The following is an 18,912-nucleotide window of genomic DNA, read 5'->3' as shown; positions in this document are numbered from 1 at the left end:
GACCGAGAAGAGAATGAAGTAGGAAATCGGAGCCATGGAAACCGCGGAGCCGAGGAAACGTGCGCGCGCGACGGTGGGCAGGAGGGGAAGGAATCCTCCCCTGACGACGGCGCGAGGGCGCTCCTACGATTACGTCACGCACCCCGGGTGACGTCACGGCCGTGACACGGGGGTGACGCCGTTGCCGCGGCGACTTCTAGTCGTCTCCGCCCCCTTCCCCCGCCCCCCGCCTAGCGTCCTTCCCCCAATCCCCTCAGGCTCGGCTGCGCCGGGGGCCGCGGGCCGGTTCCTGAGGTGGCCCAGGAGCCCTCCCGCCGCCGGCGCCGCCCCGGCCGTCCCTCCCCGCCGCCCCCCGCCCTCCGCCTCCGCCTCCCCCCGCCCCCCCCCCCGCCCTCCGCCTCCCTTCCCCCTCCCCGCCCAGCAGCGGTCGCTCCGGCCCCGGCTCTCGGTTATAAGATGGCGGCGCTGAGCGGCGGCGGCGGCGGCGGCGCGGAGCAGGGCCAGGCTCTGTTCAACGGGGATATGGAGCCCGAGGCCGGCGCCGGCGCCGCGGCCTCTTCGGCTGCGGACCCTGCCATTCCCGAGGAGGTGAGTGCCGGCGCACCCTACACACCTCCGAGCTCTGGGCTCGGCTGGCTGGTGTTTTTTGGGGGAACGAGGTGGCGGTGGGGGCTCTGGTGCCCTCAGCCACATCCTTCTTTGGGTTCTGCGGGGTGGGAGATGGGCATCCCCGCCTTGTTCCTATCCGTCATGCAGCTCCTCGCTACGTAAACACACACAGTGGCCCAGGGGGGTTTCCCTGACTCGCACCCCAGCTTGGGGGATTCGGGCAGCATTGGTTGAGCAGGAGGCTATCAGTAGGGGGCGAGACTCAGGGTTGGTCCGAGAAGGTCACGGCTGGCTGAAGGTAGCCAGGCTCTCGTCTCTTCGATGTTTTCATTATTCTGGGGGTGGGGGGTAGGAGAGGGTGGCGGCATCCAGGTGAAAAGATGTAGGTTAGTAGCCGGGGCCGGGACCCCAGCTTGAGTTGCTGTTGGAATTATTATATGGTCACGGGAGTGATGGGGCGCATCATACCCCTCCTCTCTCCCTGATGTCCCCCTTTTCAGGCCGCTGCTCTCCCCTCCACTTTTCCACTTGTTTGGGGGATGTCTCTTCACCTGTTTTACCCAGCGGTTGGTTGTGATTTAATCTTGACTTGTTCAGCCTTAAATCCCACTGTTTCCGTTCTCCTTTTTATCCCGGTGTCAGGCCCCCAGTTCTGTGCTCTGTCGCTGAGTGGTAACCCTCCCCCCAACCCATTCGCATCTGCTGCTCCGCTCTTTTGCCGGTTGTCGGACCTGCCAGCCTTCTAGCCTTAGTTTCTACTTAAAACCATTTTTGCACCTCTCTTACCCTAGTTCTCTTCAGGTCGTCTGGATCATTCTGCTGCTCCCTAACATTGTTATCTGTTATCTTTACAAGTCCGTCTGGACGCTTTGGAGCGCCATCCTTACTTTCTGAATCCTGAAGCTGTCAGGATTCCATCAGGTTTCATTTGCATTACAGACACTTTCTGGTTAGTCTTCCATTGTGTATTCACACCTCTTTATTTTTTCCTACCCATTTTTAAATAGATTTGATTGATTTCTTTCTGTTGTCCTCCTTTTTGTCCCAGTTTTTACCTTTCACTTTTCCCGCTTTGGCTTCTCCTTCTCTCGGCCTGTTTTTTGCAATATTCAGCCTCTTACCACTTGGTCAAATTATTTACGTTCGGTTTTTAGGGAAAATTTATTCCATTTAGTATTTGGCGTTGTACTGTATAAAATAACACCTTTATTATACTTTGCAAATTATGAGATACTATTTAGTATAATAACTGTGCTTTGTAATTGATTAGATAACGTGAGTTATTCCGTTGACTTTGCTCAAAGTTCTCTTTCCTTCCTTCTGCTTACATTTGGTTTCCCAATTCTCAACGCCTCATTCTTGTCTGTGCAATGCTCCTTTTCCTGCTTCATCATCTTTGGAAATTCATCCTATATGCTTGCTCTAGTTTGTTCACAATAATAATTTTTCATCCTCTTATACCACTTCCATCTATGCGCATCATGTGTTCTATACCATCATTTGATTTAAAGTTTTCATATCTTCTTTTTAAAAAATTAACATATAATGTATTATTTGCCCCAGGGGTACAGGTCTGTGAATCATCAGGCTTACACGTTTCACAGCACTCACCATAGCACATACCCTCCCCAGTGTCCATAATCCAGCCACCCTATCACTACCCCCAACCCCCCAGCAACCCTCAGTTTGTTTCTTGGGATTAAGAGTCTCTTATGGTTTGTCTCCCTCCTGATCCCATCTTGTTTCATTTTTTCCTTCCGTAATTGCACGACTTTCCACTTAATTTTTAGTTTGCATTTTTGCTTGGATCAGTTTCCTCTAACATCTGTTCATTTTCCCCAACTTCTGGGATTCTAAGGATAGAGCTCTTCCCTTCTTCCATTTCCTAGTTTATTCTCATTTCCTAGTCGCCCGTTACCATTCATTTGGCCTTGTTTCCTGGCTTTTGGTTCTTGACTTGCTGAAGCTTCCTCTTGTCTTCCCCACACCTCCACATTCCTTCTTATTTATAAACAGCTTTGTTCCGTTGACATGGAAATTTATTTTTAGGATACATTGTTTTTAATAGCTAAATACTAGGGGTCACATCTGCTGTCTATTTTTTCCATGAATCGGATATGCCTTTGTCTTACCAGGCACAGGTGCCTCTGGGCTTGCTTTACTCTGTAGTGTTTGTGTGGTTTTGTTGAATTGTAACTTTGAAGACTATTACAGAGTAGAAGAATGGATAAATTAATGGGTATGGGTCATGAAATTGTAATTCTCTGATTATAACATTGTTTACATTGAGAACTTTAAGGCTCAGTAGAACAGTTTGCAATGATGTAGAGAAGTCTTTTGTTAAGTACAGTCTCTGCTATCTTATTTGAAGTTTTTTTGAGTTTTTTTTTTGAGTTCTATACTCAAGATTCTGATTCAGTAGGTGAGAGTGCTGTAAGTTTCAGTATTTTGGCACACTTCCTGGGCATTTCTCATGTATCAATGCTTGAGAACCACTACACTAATGAATTTAAGTTTAAATTTGCCAATCATTGGAAAGCATATTGGTTATCTCCTGAAACTACAAAGGATACTCCTAACTAAATTCAATTAGAAGTGTTTTGTACTGCCTCCTCCTCTCTAAGGTTTTAATGTTTAGTGATGAATAGTTTTCCCTCTATAATTTCTGATAGGAGCTGATAATAAAGGTATTCGCATTGGGGAGGAGGGGAATAAATGATTAAAAGTGGATCTTTTTTGAATATAGACATCAGTGTTATGGATGGCAGAAGAAATTCCTCCAAGAAATCATTTAAAATTTGAAGTTGTATTGTTAATCCAGTACAAACTGATATGTACCGTGGTCTTTTAATTGAACTATCTTCCTTATGTGTACTTGAAGAGATATAATTGCCAAGTGCATGGAAACAAATGAAGTTATACTTGTGTAAAATGACACATTTTATACTAAAGAATTCCCTTGCCTGACAGTAAAATAGTTTTCTGTTTTTGTTTTTAAAGTTTCTCAGAGGGAAATTTCAGCTGCATTAAAATTTCTGTCTATAGAGGGAAAGCACATTCATTGTTGAAAAATTAGAAAGCTCTAAGTACAAAAAAAAAAAAAAGAAAAGAAAAAATCTGTAATCTTGCCACTAGGATATAATTAGTTTAAACATTTTGGTGTGTATCCAAAATTTTTTTAATGTTTGTATAATACAGTATATGTGGTTTTATAATATTTTTAAACTTAATATAGCAAAATATTTTACATTTCATTTTTTAAAACTAATCATTTTTCTTGGATATTAGAGTTTTTTTAACTGCTTGTTATCAAACATTTTGAACATAGAATGTAGATTTTAGTTTTTAAATTGTTTTGGGAAGTGAACAGATTTCATGTCCTGTATTTCTATTACTTTGTAGATGTCAAAATAGAATATTCTGGTAAATGATAGGAGCTTATTAGATATTTATGAAATGAATGTGCTTACACTTTGGGCATTAAACCTTTACTTCTGACCATTTGTATTTACCCAATGTTTCTTTCCATGACCATATGGTATAATATGGGATAGCATGACTATATGATATAATAAATACATTTATTTTTTAAAATGTGTTCTACCAGAGTGTGATATTTATTAACTATTCTTCTGCTGTGTATCTGTAGTAGGAGCTTCTTGTAGTTGCATTACAATTAAAATTAACATTGTTTTCAAGATCTCTTATCACCAGCCTTAGTTAAGTTGTGTAATTATAATCATTGACTAAGCAGTATTCTGGGATGGGATCTTCTTTATCTTATGGTCCAGGGTATTAAAACTCATCTTTATTAGCAGTGTGAAACCAGGTTGGATTACCTCATACTCCTAAAAGGGGGTAGTCCCGTTAGCATACTGTGTGCTTGTGTAGTTCTGGTTTTGCTGTTAATACTTTGTCTAGGTATTTTTGAAGGTGGAAAGAACATACCTGTTAAGCATAACTATAAAAGAGCTATTTGTCTTTAGCATTTCTGGTTGTCTCTTTGTGTACTCTTTCTCTTTCCTTCGCTTCTTTAGGCTTCTACTCCTTTTATTTAGAAAACTATCTGATATCAGTCACTCACACATGCTGACTGTTAAAGGAATCATTTATCAGTAAACAGATAAGAAAGGAATGTTGGTACTGGATGCTCAGATCTTTGAATGTAGTAAACCTAAGAGCAAACTTGATTTAATCTTGTTTGGATAATAGGCCAGAAAAATTATATTTGGATAACAGGCCAGAGAAGTTTGACTTTTCTCAATTCTCTGTCCTTTGCTTTCCTGATAAGGATGAATAGGAAGCTGTTGTAACAATTGTTAACCTATGTTCTGTGAATGGTGGGGAGGAGAGGAAAGGAGCAGGCTGCATTGTTATTTTTTATTTTTATTTTATTTAACATTTTCTTAAGACTTCATGCTTACCTGTTGAAGAATGAGGCAGATGCTTAGCTTTCTTCCTTTTTCCTTTCCCCCAGTAATAAAGTTGTCGTCTCCTTTAGAATTGAAAATACATTTTGTTTTCTTTTTTTTTTTTTAAATTTTATTTATTTCTTTGACAGAGACAGATCACAAGTAGACAGAGAGGCAGGCAGAGAGAGGAGGAAGCAGGCTCCCTGCTGAGCAGAGAGCCCGATGCGGGACTCGATCCCAGGACCCTGAGATCATAACCTGAGCCGAAGACAGAGGCTTTAACCCACTGAGCCACCCAGGCGCCCTACATTTTGTTTTCTTAGACACCTTGATATTATTAATTTAGCTGCGTACTTAATGAAGATTTTGTATCACAATCCTCTTGTTTTAGGAAATGTAGTATGTTGCTATGCTTCCCATATTTCCTCTTCAAATTGTCATTACAGTAAGCCTTTATTATCAGTAATTCTTACTTGATTTTGTCTAATTCAGAAGTTGATTTGAGTTTTCTACTCATTCTCTGTTTTACCCACATTGGTTATTCTGTGAGGTCAGGATCAGCAATAGTTAGAGAACTGAGTTCAAAATAGGTGAGCCTGTATAGGAGCTTTTCTGTTTTTTAAAGGCAAACAGTGCTTTTATAGTCATAATGTTATAGATAATGTAAGAATCAAAAAGATAGTCTCATTTGTTCCATTCCTTTGTTAAATATTTGCTGGAGGCATTGACGTACTCTGGGAGGTAGTCTTTATTTTTTAGTTTCTTTTGGCTACCAACCTACTTTACTATCATACATAATTAGCATGGTAGAAGAAACGCTTAATACAGCCTACACCCTAACATTAAGCAATTATTTTTTCTACCCTCTACCCTCTGAGATTATTTTGGTTTCCATGTTTTCTCTTGGGCTTAAAAAACTATTAGTCTTGTTTCTTCTCATATCAAGACTATGCATATAGAGGGAAATGAATGCCCAGTAACATTACATTCCTTTCTGGGTCTTGGGAATATCCTTGATACAGAATAGAAAAATTGCTCTGAACTCAATTAACTTTGTCTTCTGGAAGCTCTGTAACGTCAAATGAAACATCATTTTCATTCTTGTAATATGGCTGTAGTTATTGACAGCACTTTTGGGACAAATGTTCCATAGGATGGTAGTTTTTACAGGGTAATATACCACTGTGAGAAATTCAGGTTTTAAGTTCCTCTAATACGTGCATAGGAGAAATAGATTTTGTCTGTACTGAACATTTTTTTTATCTTCACCTTTTACAACAGTATCTGGCACGTAGGTACTCAGATTTGTAGTGAAAGAAATAGTGAATGGAACCTTAATACATATGATGCATTCTATTTTTTTGTACTTTGCAGTTCTCTTTTTCTTTCTTTCTTTCTTTCTTTTTTTATTTTTAAGATTTTGTTTATTTATTTGACAGACAGAGATCACAAGTAGGCAGAGAGGCAGGCAGAGAGAAAGAGGGGCTCCCCGCTGAGCAGAGAGCCTGATGTGGGACTCAATCCCAGGACCCTGGAATCATGACCTGAGCCAAAAGCAGTGGCCCAACCAACGGAGCCGACTGGGCGCCCTGCAGTTCTCTTTTTCTATGCTACTTATAAGTCAGTTTACTAGATTGACAACCAGTTGGTTCCAAAGGGCATTTTTAAAAAACACTGTTTTTGGGTTTCAAAGGCCTTCTTCAGAGGTTAACTGAAGGCTATGTTCAGTCCCCCTACATCTTAACTCTTGAAGTTCTTCATTTTTCTGCTTTACATATTGCTCTCCTTGAAAAAAAAAAGTGTTTTATGGCTGTAGAGATTTTAGAGCTTCTGTGTATGAAGAGAGATGTGCACTGGCATGAATCTTCTCAGTTGTAATAATCTGTGTGGGAAATTTCAACAACATGTACCTTCCTTAACAGTGTTCAGCAAACATTTTTTTGGTAAAGGGTCAAATAGTAAAACTTTATGCACTATGGGCCTAACTGCTTTGTCGCTGTCAAAATAACAGACTCAACAATGGCATTATAGCACAAAACCAGCTAGACTGTGTAAGCAAGTGAGCATGACTGTTCCAATAAAACTGATGGACACTGAAATTTGAATTTCATATAATTTTCACGTGTTGTGAGTACTCTTGATTTTTTTTCAACCATTTCATGGGCTAGTACTAAAATAAATGATGGCGCAGATTTTGTTCATGGGCCAAGGTTTTCAGACTCCTGGTCTGGGGAGACTGAATTATATTAGAGGTTTTGAAATTAAGGTGTAGGTTAGAGGTATATAGAAAGTTCATAATTGCTTTTTGAGAAAAATCGGGTTGATTTGGTTTTAATTTACATATATCATAATGTACCATTCTAACTGTACAGTTTGATGAGTTTTGACAAATGTAAATGATCCTGCAACTCCTGCCGCAATCCAGACACAGAACATTTCCATCCTCTCAAATGTTCCTAGTTCCTCCGCATTCTGTCCCCTTCCCTGACCCTCAGTTCCTGGCAGACACTGGTCTGATCTCTAGTTTTACCTTTCCCAGAAAGTTATATGAATGAAGTCATGCAAGTACGGGGTTTATGTATTTGGCTTCTTTCATTTACTTTGATGTTTTTGAGATTCACCCATGTTGTATGTATCACCAATTAGTTTCTGCTTATTGTTTAGTAATATTTTGTTGTATGGATGTGTTCCCATTTATTTATACATTTACCTGTTGATGAGTAGTAGGGTGGTTTTTACTTCTCAGCAATTATAATAAAGATTGCTATAAACACATGAGTTCAGGTTTTTGTTCAGGGTTCAGGATATGTGTTTCCATTTCTCTTGAGTAAGAACGTAGAAGCAGGGTTGATTGATAGATTGTATGGTAAGTTTATATTTAACTTTATAAGAAACTGCCAATCCAATTTTTAAAAATGGGCCCAGGATATGGACAGACATATCTACAGAAGACGTAGAGATGGCCAACAGACACATGAAAAGATGCTCAACATCACTCATCAGGGAAATGCAGATCAAAATCACAGTGAGATACATCACACGACACCTGTCAGAATGGCTAAAATCAAAACTCAAGAAACAACAAGTGTTGGTGAGGATATGGAGAAAAAGGAACCCTCATGCTCTGTGGAAATGCAAACTGGTACAGATGCTTGTGGAAGACAGTATGGAGATTTCTCACAAAAATAAAAATAGAACTACCCTGTGATTCAGTAATCACACTCCTGGGTATTTACCCAAATAGTACAGAAACACCAATTTGAAAAGATATATGCACCCCTGTGCTTATTGCAGGATTATTTACAGTAACCAAACTATGGGAGCACCACAAGTGTCCATCGACTGATGAATGATAAATAAGTGGTGTGTGTGTATGTGTGTGTATATATAGCACATGGGAATAGTATTAATCCTAAGGAAGAATGAAATCTTGCCATTTGCAACAGCACACATGGATCTATAATGCCAAATAAGTCCGAAAAAGACAAATAACTGTATGATTTCACTCATATGTGGAATTTAAGAAACAAAACAAATGAACAAAGAAAATAAAGGCAAGCCAAAAAAATACCAGACACTTTTTCCCCCCTAAGATTTTATTTATTTATTTGTGAGAGAGAGCGCACAAGAGCATGCTTATGGGCAGAGGGAGAAGCAGACTCCCTGCTGAGGAGGGAGCTGATATGAGGCTTGATCCTGGGGCTCTAGGATCATGACCTGAGCCAAAGGCAGATACTTAACCAACTGAGCCATGCAGGCACCCCCCAAAGCGGACTCTTAACAATAGATAACAAACATGGTTACCAGCGGGGAGTTGGTACTGGTACCAACTCTTGATGAGCACTGGGTAATAAATTTTGAAACTGTTGAATCACTATATTGTGCATTTGAAACTAATATAACAAGGTATGTTAACTACACTGGAATTAAAGAAAGAAAATGCCAAAGTAGGACCATTTTGTATTGTCGCTCATAGTGAATGAGTGTTGCAGCTACTCCGTATCTTTGTCAGGATTTGATATTGTCATTGTTCTTAGTTTTAGCCATTCAAGTAGGTATGTAATAGCTGTTCATTGTGGTCTTGATTTGTATTTTTCTAATACCTAATGTTGGACATCTGTTTATGTGCTTACTTACTATGCACATATTTTCTTAGGTTAAGTCTCCCATTTAAATCTTTTTATTCAATATTTATCTTCTCGTGGAGTTGTAAGAGCACTATATTTATATTCTGGATATAAGTCCTGTATATCAGTATGTGTTTTGCACGTGCCTCCCTGTCTGTGGCTTGTCTTTTTCATTTTCCTAATTACCTTGTCCATTTTATCATTTTTTTCTTTTATGTTTCCTGCTTTTTGTGTCCTATTCAGTAAATCTTTATCTAACTTAAGATCATAAAATTTTCTCCCTTGTTTTTGTTCCAGAAATGTTGTAGTTTTAGCTGTTACATTCAGGTCTATGATCCATTTGGAGTTAATTTTTATATATGTTGTGAGGTAAAGGTTTAAGTTTCTTCATTCTTTTTCATATGGGTGTCCGGTTGTTTCATAGGTGTTGAAGAAACTTTTTTCTATCGGGCTACCTTGGCATCTTTATTGAAATCAGTTGATTATACTTGTAGTCTCTTTTATTGATCTCTATGTCTCTTCTTTGGCCAGTACCACATTTTCTTGATTACTGTAGCTTTATAGTTAATTCTTAAAATTAGGTAGATCCAATTCTTAGGTTTTTTAGAACTTTAAAATTTGATTTTTTTAATTTCTTGTGTTAACTATACTTTTGGAAGGAAAAGGACCATAATTTTCTTACTCTCAGAGGTGTTTTCTACCCCAGGATTCACTACTATATATAAATAGTACACTCCTATCTTGAATTATTTGGTGGGGAGGTTCATGAAAAATGGCAGGTAAAGAAAACCTATTACATCCAAAATTAATTTCTCTATAAGAAATGAAGGGGATGTTTCAGTAGGTTGCACAAAAATGTCAATACTGTCCTTTTTACCATATTGCAAATTTTTTTTTTATTTAAAAAGAAATTTTTAAAAGATTTTATTTATTTGACAGAGAGACACAGTGAGAGAGGGAACAGAAGCTGGGGGAGTGGGAGAGGGAAAACCAGACCTCCCGCAGAGTAGGGAGCCTGATGCGGGGCTTGATCCCAGAACCCTGGGATGATGACCCACGCCAAAGGCAGACGCCTAATGACTGAGCCACCCAAGCGCCCCCATATTACAAAAATATTAACTAATGAAAATATATACAGGTGAAAGTCACTATATTAAGATGTTTACTCACCAGAGAAGTCACTGAAAATGTCAGTTGGTGGAATATACTAGTTAATAGTGTTATTCTCCATCTTCATTTTAAGAGTTCTTTCCTTTGAAACCCGTGTCATGTTCTGTGATCTTCCAGAATTAGCACCTTTATTAATCTTAGAGTCATTGTTATTAAATTATTTTTACTAAGGATAATGCATATGGTAGTTGTTGGTCCTATTTCTACCTTTTTTCATTGGGGGCGCATAGGATTTTTCATCTTTTTTGTTGTTGTTGTTACACTGGTGAAAGCTTTTTATGGCTTAGCTTAAGGGGAGCCCCTACAGTACAAAATATTTCTTCTGGTCATGCTTTTCATTTAGGTATTAAAAAGCAAAAAAATCAGCAAATGTGTTCATAAGTCATAAATATCTGACTAGTACAGGGCGATGTGACAGTTGGTAAGGTAGATACCATCTAGACTTTTGTTCATGTTGCAAGGAGTGTTATTCCAGTTGTATGTGATTACCTTGCAAATTTTGAAACTGCCCTTCCAGGGAGAGAGAAACTCAGTATTTTGGCAGACCACTTTGAACTGTTTTCCAAAATTAGTGGTTTTTAGGGTTTTTTGTTGTTGTTTTGTGTTCTTTTAATGCTTTTCCTAGGGTGCCTGGGTGGCTCAATTGGTTAAGTGTCCCACTCCTGATTTGGGCTCCGGTCATGATCTCAGGGTCCTCAGATGGAGGCCCCTGTGGGGTTCACACTCATTGGAGAGTCTGCTTTTCTCCTTCAGCCCCCCACCTCACCCCACACTGTCTGGCACTTGTGCATACTCTCTCAAATAAATCAATAATTTTTTTTTTTTTTTTAAGATTTTATTTATTTACTTGACAGAGAAAGATCACAAGTAGGCAGAGAGGCAGGCAGAGGGAGAAGGGATGCAGGCTCTCTGCTTGGCAGAGGCTTGATCCCAGGACCCTGAGACCATGACCTGAGCCGAAGGCAGAGGCTTAACCCACTGAGCCACCCAGCTGCTCCTAAATCAATAAAATCTTAAAAATATATTTTTTAAAGATTTTATTGATTTATTTGACAGAGAGAGATATCACAAGTAGGAAAAGAGGCAGGCAGAGAGAGAGAGGAGGAAGCAGGCTCCTTGCCTGATGCCGGGCTGGATCCCAGGAATCTGGGATCATTACCTGAGCCAAAGGCAGAGGCTTTAACCCATTGAGCCACCCAGGCGCCCCAATCTTTAAAAAAATATTTGAAATGCTTTTCCTTATTGTAAAAGATACTTTGTGTTTAAATTGAGAAATACTCTATTCTTACATTTTTTCTTGTAGTAAATATATAGCTGTTAAATAAATAAAAAATGACTTTTTAGAAAAGCTCAAATTAATTGAAATTTTAAGATGCTTTAAATTAGTCACTTTGAGTATTTTGAAGCAATTTAAAATACTGCTTGGGTGTGATCCTCTATTGCTGTAGGATTTTTAAACTGTAGTTTCTACATTATAATATTGGGAAGATAAATTTCTGTTTGGTCTTATAGATGGAGTTTTTGAGACAGAGTGAGTGTGAGCAGGGTGGAGGGACAGAGGGAGAGAGAGTCTTAAGCAGACTGCATGCCGAGCATGGAGCTAGACATGGAGCCTGATGCGGAGCTCCACATGGGGCTCAGGATGGGGCTTGATTTCAGGACTCTGAGATCATGACCTGAGCTGAAATCAGGAGTGGGTGGCTTAACTGACTGAGCCACCCAGGTGCCCCTACATGGAATTTTGAGACTAAAGGAGGATTAATAGCTCCAACAGTAACATTATAAATAGTTCTTTGAATCTGTATGTTTTATATTGTCATCCTGGGTCTAATAGCTTTTCCTCTGTTTTAAAGTTTATATTTTCTACTTAGAAATCTTTGTGTAACTTAGAGGAGTAGAAACAATTACTAATTTAAGAGTCTTATGTAGGTATTATATTTTAGAGTTCTTAGCATAATTTCTGGCAATGTTATATGGAGGCTATTTAATTCCCATTCATTATGAAAGTGTCTTATCTTCTGTAAATTATATAACTTTCTTTACTATAAAAAGGTAAAGTACTGTTGTTATTCCTAAATAGCTCAAAATTGGTTTCTTACACGATTGTATTTCCATGGGTGTGGTATCAGAACTTCAGATAGGGAGGAGATAACAATTCAGTGTAGTTGTTACATTTTTGTTGTACAACCACTGACAGTGTTCATTTCTCCTTAGTTTTTACATGCTTCTAACATTTGAAATATTCCACCTATATCTTCCTGCAGGTGTCTTCTTATATTAACATTAAATTATATAATCTTAAATTGTTTCATTATGCATGAAAATTTAGCGTAGTTTAATCTTTTAGTAACTCCATTACAGAGGATTTTTCTGCTGTTGAATTTGACACTTAAGTTTCTATATGTATTTATGAAGGAAGGGCGCTTGGGTGGCTCAGTCAGTTAAGCCACCTGCTCTTGATTTCAGCTCAGGTCATAGGATCAAGCCCTGGGTTGGCTTGGTAGAGCCTGCTTGGGGTTTTCTCTTCTCCTGCCCCTCCCCTACCTTTCCTGCAAGTGCACTCTCTCTCTCTCAAAGAAAAAAAAAGAAGATTTTTGGTTACTGGTTATCATGGGTGGGTCTTTGAAAGAACAGTTTAAATAGTTATAGCAACTTTTCTGTGTCATAGCCTTTCATACACTGCTTGATTTTCACTCTGCCTCCCCTATGGAGTGGTATGAGAATAAAAAGAGATGGTGAACATGTAAAAGCTTTCACAAAATTATAGTAGGGTTATTTTTCTGTTTTCAAGACAAAAAATATATTAAAATTTTTCTTTCAGAAGTCTTTGTGGCATTTTTTAGAATGTTCAGTGACAGCCCATGGCTCTACTTGTTACAAACTTTTGGTGGTTCTTAATATAAGATTATTGATAGGACTGTTTAAATGTTGATTGTTTGATAGAACTGTTGACTGTTGATTTAAACCACTACTAAGTTAAAGAAACAAAGTGCCAACATATTGATACTTTTACTAAGCATTTCATAGGAAAGAGGCATAATGTATTAATATGATAGTACGGAGACTGTCTTTAAAGTCTATAAAGTCTCATGACTTTATAGGAAAAATATAAGTGTTACGACTTACGTTAGACTTTGGTATTTTTAAAGCTATGACCCACCATTTTCCTTCTCATCCTTCCAAAACTGTATTGATGACTTTTGTATTAAGTCATTTCATAGGCCAGTAGGTATTCAAGTATTCAATAAATATTTGAGTGCCTACAGTATACTAGGTAGTAAGTACTCTAGGTGTTTAGGAGTACATTTGAATGATCTCTACCCTTATCTAGGTTATATGCTGGTGGAGGTGTGTGTATGTAGTAGGGGAGGGGCAGACACACACAAAAAGCAAATTATAAAGTATGTTTGAAAGTAATAAGCACTATGGAAAAATAAAACAGGACAAGGTTTGCAATTTAAAATAGGGAGATAAGGGTAGGGTTTTAGTTGAGAAGGTTAATACAAGTAGAGATTTTAGAAGGTAAAGGAAAAGCATTTCAGACAGAAGAACCAAACTCAACGGTTCTGAGTCAGGAATGTGCCTTGTCTATTAGGGAAACAGCAAGGAGGTCAAAGTTGCTGCAGTGGCTTAAAGAAAGGCCGCAAGTTGTAGGAGGTGGAATCTAAGTGGTGTTGGAGTAGGAGGGAGAACAGAAGCATGACCAAAGGCCTTTGACTTTTGCTTTAAGTGAAATGGGTAGCCTTTCAAAGTTTGAGCAGTCAGAACAGAGTTACAGGAGTTAGTTATGAACAGAAATGTTCCAGTGGCTATATAGAGAACAGACTGTAAGTGGACAAGGGTAGATGTAGGGGAACTAGGAAGGAAGCCTTTGGAATTACCTAGAAAGTGGTTTAGACCACATTGGAAGCAGTAGAAGGATTGAGAAACGATTCTGGATGTTCTAAAAGTAGAGCCAATAGGATTTGTTGATAGGTTGAACGTGAGGTGTGCAAGAAAGAGAGGTGTCAAGGGGAAAGGAGGGCACAGATTAAGAATTCAGTTTGGGGTATGTTAAGTTTGAAATATCTATTTCTAGTTTGGGAGTGAGGCCTAGTGACAGAAACTGTTTGCCATATGTATGTCTTACTTTCTTCCTGAGTATGCACTTAGACACTTCTCCTTAGTACTTAGGTGTCACGGTCATACGATTAAGTTCTGGCTAATGTAATATGAGTACATGCAATATACACTAATTCTAGGTCTGGTCTATACAAACACCTTCCTTCCTGTTTTTCCCTTCTGGTTGGTTGAAGCATGATGATTCCGAGGATAAGTTGGAAGCCCTGTGTTGTAAATGGTAGATTGACCATTAGCCTAGGTTTCTGAATACTGCATGGGTAAAGACCACCTTGCTAACCTTTCCAACAGCCTAGTACTATTAGATGAATAAGAAATTAGCTTTCATTGTATTTGAGTCCTTATGCCTTTTGAGTGTATTTGTCATAGCAGTTAGCAAACCCCAAATTTGGGATTTGGGTGGCGTTTAATGAGCCTAGACAGGAAGAAAGAGAGCCAAGTTTGGAGAAAAGAGGAGAGCCTGAGAAGGAACAACCAGTAAGGTAGGAAATCGAATGAAGAAAGTTCATTAATAGAGAGTAGTCAGTTGTATATGCTGCTAGGAGAAGTAAGATGCTAAGAATTCATCATTGGAGCTAACAGAGTAGAGGTATTGTGATCTAGACAAGAATAGAACATTGAGGGGTGCCTGGGTGGCTCAGTTGGTTAAGCCTTCGACTCAGGTCATGATCCTGGAGCTTCAGGATCGAGTCCAGCATTGGGCTTCCAGCTCCATGGGGAGTCTGCTTCTCCCTCTGACCTTCTCCCCTCTCATGCTCTTTCTCACTCTCTAAAGTAAATAAATAAAACCCTAAAAAAAAAAAAAAAAAAAAAAGTAGAGCATTGAGATGAGGTTCCAAGGAGATAATTCTGATTGAGTGATTTTTAAGGAAGAATAGAAGGGGAAGTGAAGGTAGTGAAGAATTTTCCCATGAAGGGGAACAGAGAAATGGGGCATTAGCTAGTGAGGGAAGTAGGGTCGTGGAATTTTTTTTTAATGATTAAAAAAAATGAGGACATATGGTGATAGGAATGAATCCTTACAGTGTAAAACATTAATGGTTTCTGGAGAGAGAGAAGGAAGGATGAGGGAGAGAGGGACACTGCTGGCGTCCTCTCTGAAGGAAAGAGGGAAAGGGATTTAGTGGCAGGTGGAAGGATTGGCTCTCAATAGGAGCATGGATACTTGATAATACATGGTAAGGCAGAGTGTAGATACAATGTTGATACAATGCGATGATGGGAGTCCATATGTGTTCTCTTCCAGTTGCTTCATTCTTTTTCAGTAAAGCTCAGGTTACCAGCTGAGAGTGAGTCGTGGGGGTATGTGCATTAAGAAGAGAGCTGAAGGTCTTAGAGTTGTTTGGGGACACATGAGAGTGAATGGACTAGGGACAAAGTGAAATTGATAAGCGATATTAAATTATTTTACCTGTTGTCCAGACACAGTATGGGACTTCTGACTTTGTGGTACAGGTCCTCAGATCAAAGTTAACTTGCCAAGGTAGTTTAAGAATTGATATGAGTCATTCTCATTTTGACTCACAGACATGGAATCATTGGGAAATAGAACATGAATTATTACTTCTTCATGAATTTAAACTAAATTTGGAAAAGTCTGGTTACTGATTTTCTTTTCAAAAACAATTCTTTGCTTCTTTCTATACTGAAATTTTATTGAATATTTATTTTGTCTACATAGAATAGCATCCTCATCATTGCGGTTTAATTTTTAAACTGTACAGTAAAGCACTTATTTTCCTGTTACTTTCTTTCAAATGCCCTCCAAGTTTGACTTGTCTTTTGCTCATGTTTTTCCTGCTGCGTGAAATATAAATTCCTTCCCCTGTCATCGCCCATCCAGACCTTTCGGACTTAGCTCACTTATTGCAGGAAGCCTTCCTTTACCTTTTCAAGGCTTAGTTAGGTACTTCTACTTTTTGCTTTCATAATATGTCAGAGTATACTTGGTATCATTTTATTTACTGTGTTAATAGTTTTTTGTTGGTATCTTTGCATTCCCTTAGACCGTTGTCATTCAGTCAGAATTTCTGTCACAAAAAATGTTCGGGGCTGTTGAATATGTCCACTGGTAGCTACTGTGCACTCAGAATGTGTATAGGAGGACTGAAGAGTTGGATTTTAAAATTTATCTGATTAATTTAAATAGTCACATATGACTACTGGCTACTTTGGACCTTTTAAAAGTTGAGTCTTAGGTGGAATTCATATTTATTTTTCATTGCTTATTAGTACTTACTGCCACTTAAATTACTGTGCTCTTTCTCAGTAGTCTTAGACCCAATAGTTATCCCTCACCTGGAATATGGCAGTTTTCTTCTCTACTTCTGTTCTTAACCATAACTTTCTGGTTTATGCAGCAGTAAGTTATTCAGATTATAAAGCTAGGGTTTTTGTTGTCGTTCTGTTTTGTTTCTCTTTCAGACTGAAAACCTGGGTACTGTGAGGATACCTCAAGAAATTTCTGAGGGTTAAGAGTAGCAAGGAAGAGACTCACTGGGTTTGTGGAGGGTGGAAAGGCAATCTCTGCTTCAACCAAAGTAGTTCCATTTAATAAGTTGCTATATTGAAATTGTGCTGGAGATTTCATATGGTGGGGGGAAAGGCTTCTAAAAGATAACACTTTTTTTTTTTTTTTTAGATTTGATGTATGTATTTATTTATTTAGAGCATGTGGGCATGGTGGGTAGAGGGGGAGAGAGAGAATCTCAGGCAGACTCCCTACTGAGTGCAGAGCCCAATGTGGACCTCAGTCCTACTACCCGTGAGATCATGACCTGAGCCAAAAACCAAGAGTTGGACACTTAAGCAGCTGAGCCACCCAAGCACCCCTAGAAGATAACACTCTTAATGGAAAAAACAGGGCATGCACATGGCAGTATGTGATTAAGTGCCTGAGTGGATGATGGAGTAGCTCAGAAATGGAACGTTTTTGTAGGCTAATGAGGTCTTGATAGAAGTTAGTGTTTAGGGGCACCTGGGTGACTCAGTTATTAAGCATCTGCCTTTGGCTCAGGTCATGATCCCAGGGTCCTGGGATCGAGCTTCACATCAGGCTCCCTGCTCAGGGGAAAGCCTGCTTCTCACTTTCCCACTCCCCCTGCTTGAGTTCCTTCTCTCTCTCTGTGCCTCTCTGTCAAATAGATAAAATCTTCAAAAAAAAAAAAGAAGAAGAAGAAGAGGAAGTTCGTGTTTAACCTAGACAGATGGAAGGAAGGAAAAAGATATAATAGATAATGTGAATAGACTTTGCAAAGAACTGGAGTTAGAGATATATATGGTACTTTTGTTTAAGGAACAGGATTATCATGTTTATAGTTGAGTGACTTGTATGAAATAAAATTTGGCTATACTAGACAGGATTGCATTGTGGAGAATAGTTATAGACTGAAAAAAATTTTATAAATTTTTAAAAACATTTATTTATAAGAGAAAGGAGAGAGAGCTTGCACAAGGTTGGGTGGTGGCGGGAGACAGAGAGAAGGGGAGAAGCAGGATCCCCGCTGAGCAGGAAGCCCGACTGAACTTGGAGCTTGATCCCAGGACCCTGAGATTATGACCAGAGCTGAAGGCAGTCACTTAACCAACTGAGCCACCCAGGCACTTTTAGACTGAAAAAAATTTAGCTTTGTATTATGTGTAGTGAGATGAAATTGGAGGTCTAAAATAAATGATGAGGGACACCTGCATGGCTCAGTTGGTTTAGCATCTGCTTTCATCTGCTTTCGGCTCAGGTCATGATCCCAGGGTCCTGGGATTGAGCCCCACATCAGGCTCCCTGCTCAGTGGAGAGCCTGCTTCTCCCTCTGCCTGCTGCTCCCCCTGCTTGTGCTCTCTCTGTCAAATAAATAAATAAAATATTTTTTAAAAATTAAATTATGAAACCAGTGTTTAAGGGTGATTGAATTGGTAAGGGTTATAGGATAATTAGATTCAATATGGGATAAGGTCAAGCCACCAAAAATGTTTATGGAAAAACTTAGCAGTAAAACATACTGTGTCGCTGTTGAAGCTTGGGTTCTTTGATGGTGAATACTGAGACGCTGTTTGCAGTGCATGGTATTTCGTAGGAATCAATGCCTGTGAAGGAAGAGGCAAGTTACAGGACTGGGCACAGGATGAAATTGCATTGTGATACGGGCCTCATCAATCTTTTGCCTATTAGTGTGGAGCTGTGGACTGAGGATTGCCTGTCAAAAGGACGTGAGCCAAATGGCTGAGCCTCCTAGCTTGGATGTGGGTTGCAGTTAGGTGGGCTGTGGAGGAGATGACATTTGGAAGCTGTCTGCTGACTGTCTTCATAGCTGGACAGTAATGCCTTCCATAAAGGTGGAGCTTGGTCATGCATCTCTTTGTCTTCTGCAGACAGTGGGTCTGCGTGTGGGCAGTTCTTCCCCAGGGGGCAGTTTTGAAATACTTGGAGGTGTTTTGGTTGTTCCCAGTATGGGGGAAGAGGGTGGCATTAGCCTTTAATG

General features: G+C 39.4%; 1 protein-coding gene across 4 annotated transcripts in view; it reads left to right on the top strand.

The window, feature by feature from the left end:
* Positions 1-231: 231 nt before the first annotated feature.
* The window catches only part of BRAF (B-Raf proto-oncogene, serine/threonine kinase), a 179,146-nt gene continuing 160,465 nt past the window's right edge, over positions 232-18,912 (top strand). For 2 of the 4 annotated variants that reach the window (XM_059172042.1, XM_059172046.1), the window contains exon 1: positions 232-588. In XM_059172042.1, the coding sequence (XP_059028025.1) occupies positions 457-588 (132 nt within the window). In that variant the 5' untranslated portion in view covers positions 232-456. The remainder of the gene's footprint in view (positions 589-18,912) is intronic. The other 2 variants (XM_059172044.1, XM_059172045.1) reach the window with 2 other exon arrangements.

The sequence above is a fragment of the Mustela lutreola genome, chromosome 4 (assembly GCF_030435805.1).
Source record: "Mustela lutreola isolate mMusLut2 chromosome 4, mMusLut2.pri, whole genome shotgun sequence".
NCBI lineage: Eukaryota > Metazoa > Chordata > Mammalia > Carnivora > Mustelidae > Mustela > Mustela lutreola.
Note: the sequence above shows the minus strand (reverse complement) of the source record. Positions and strands in the feature narration are given on the sequence as shown.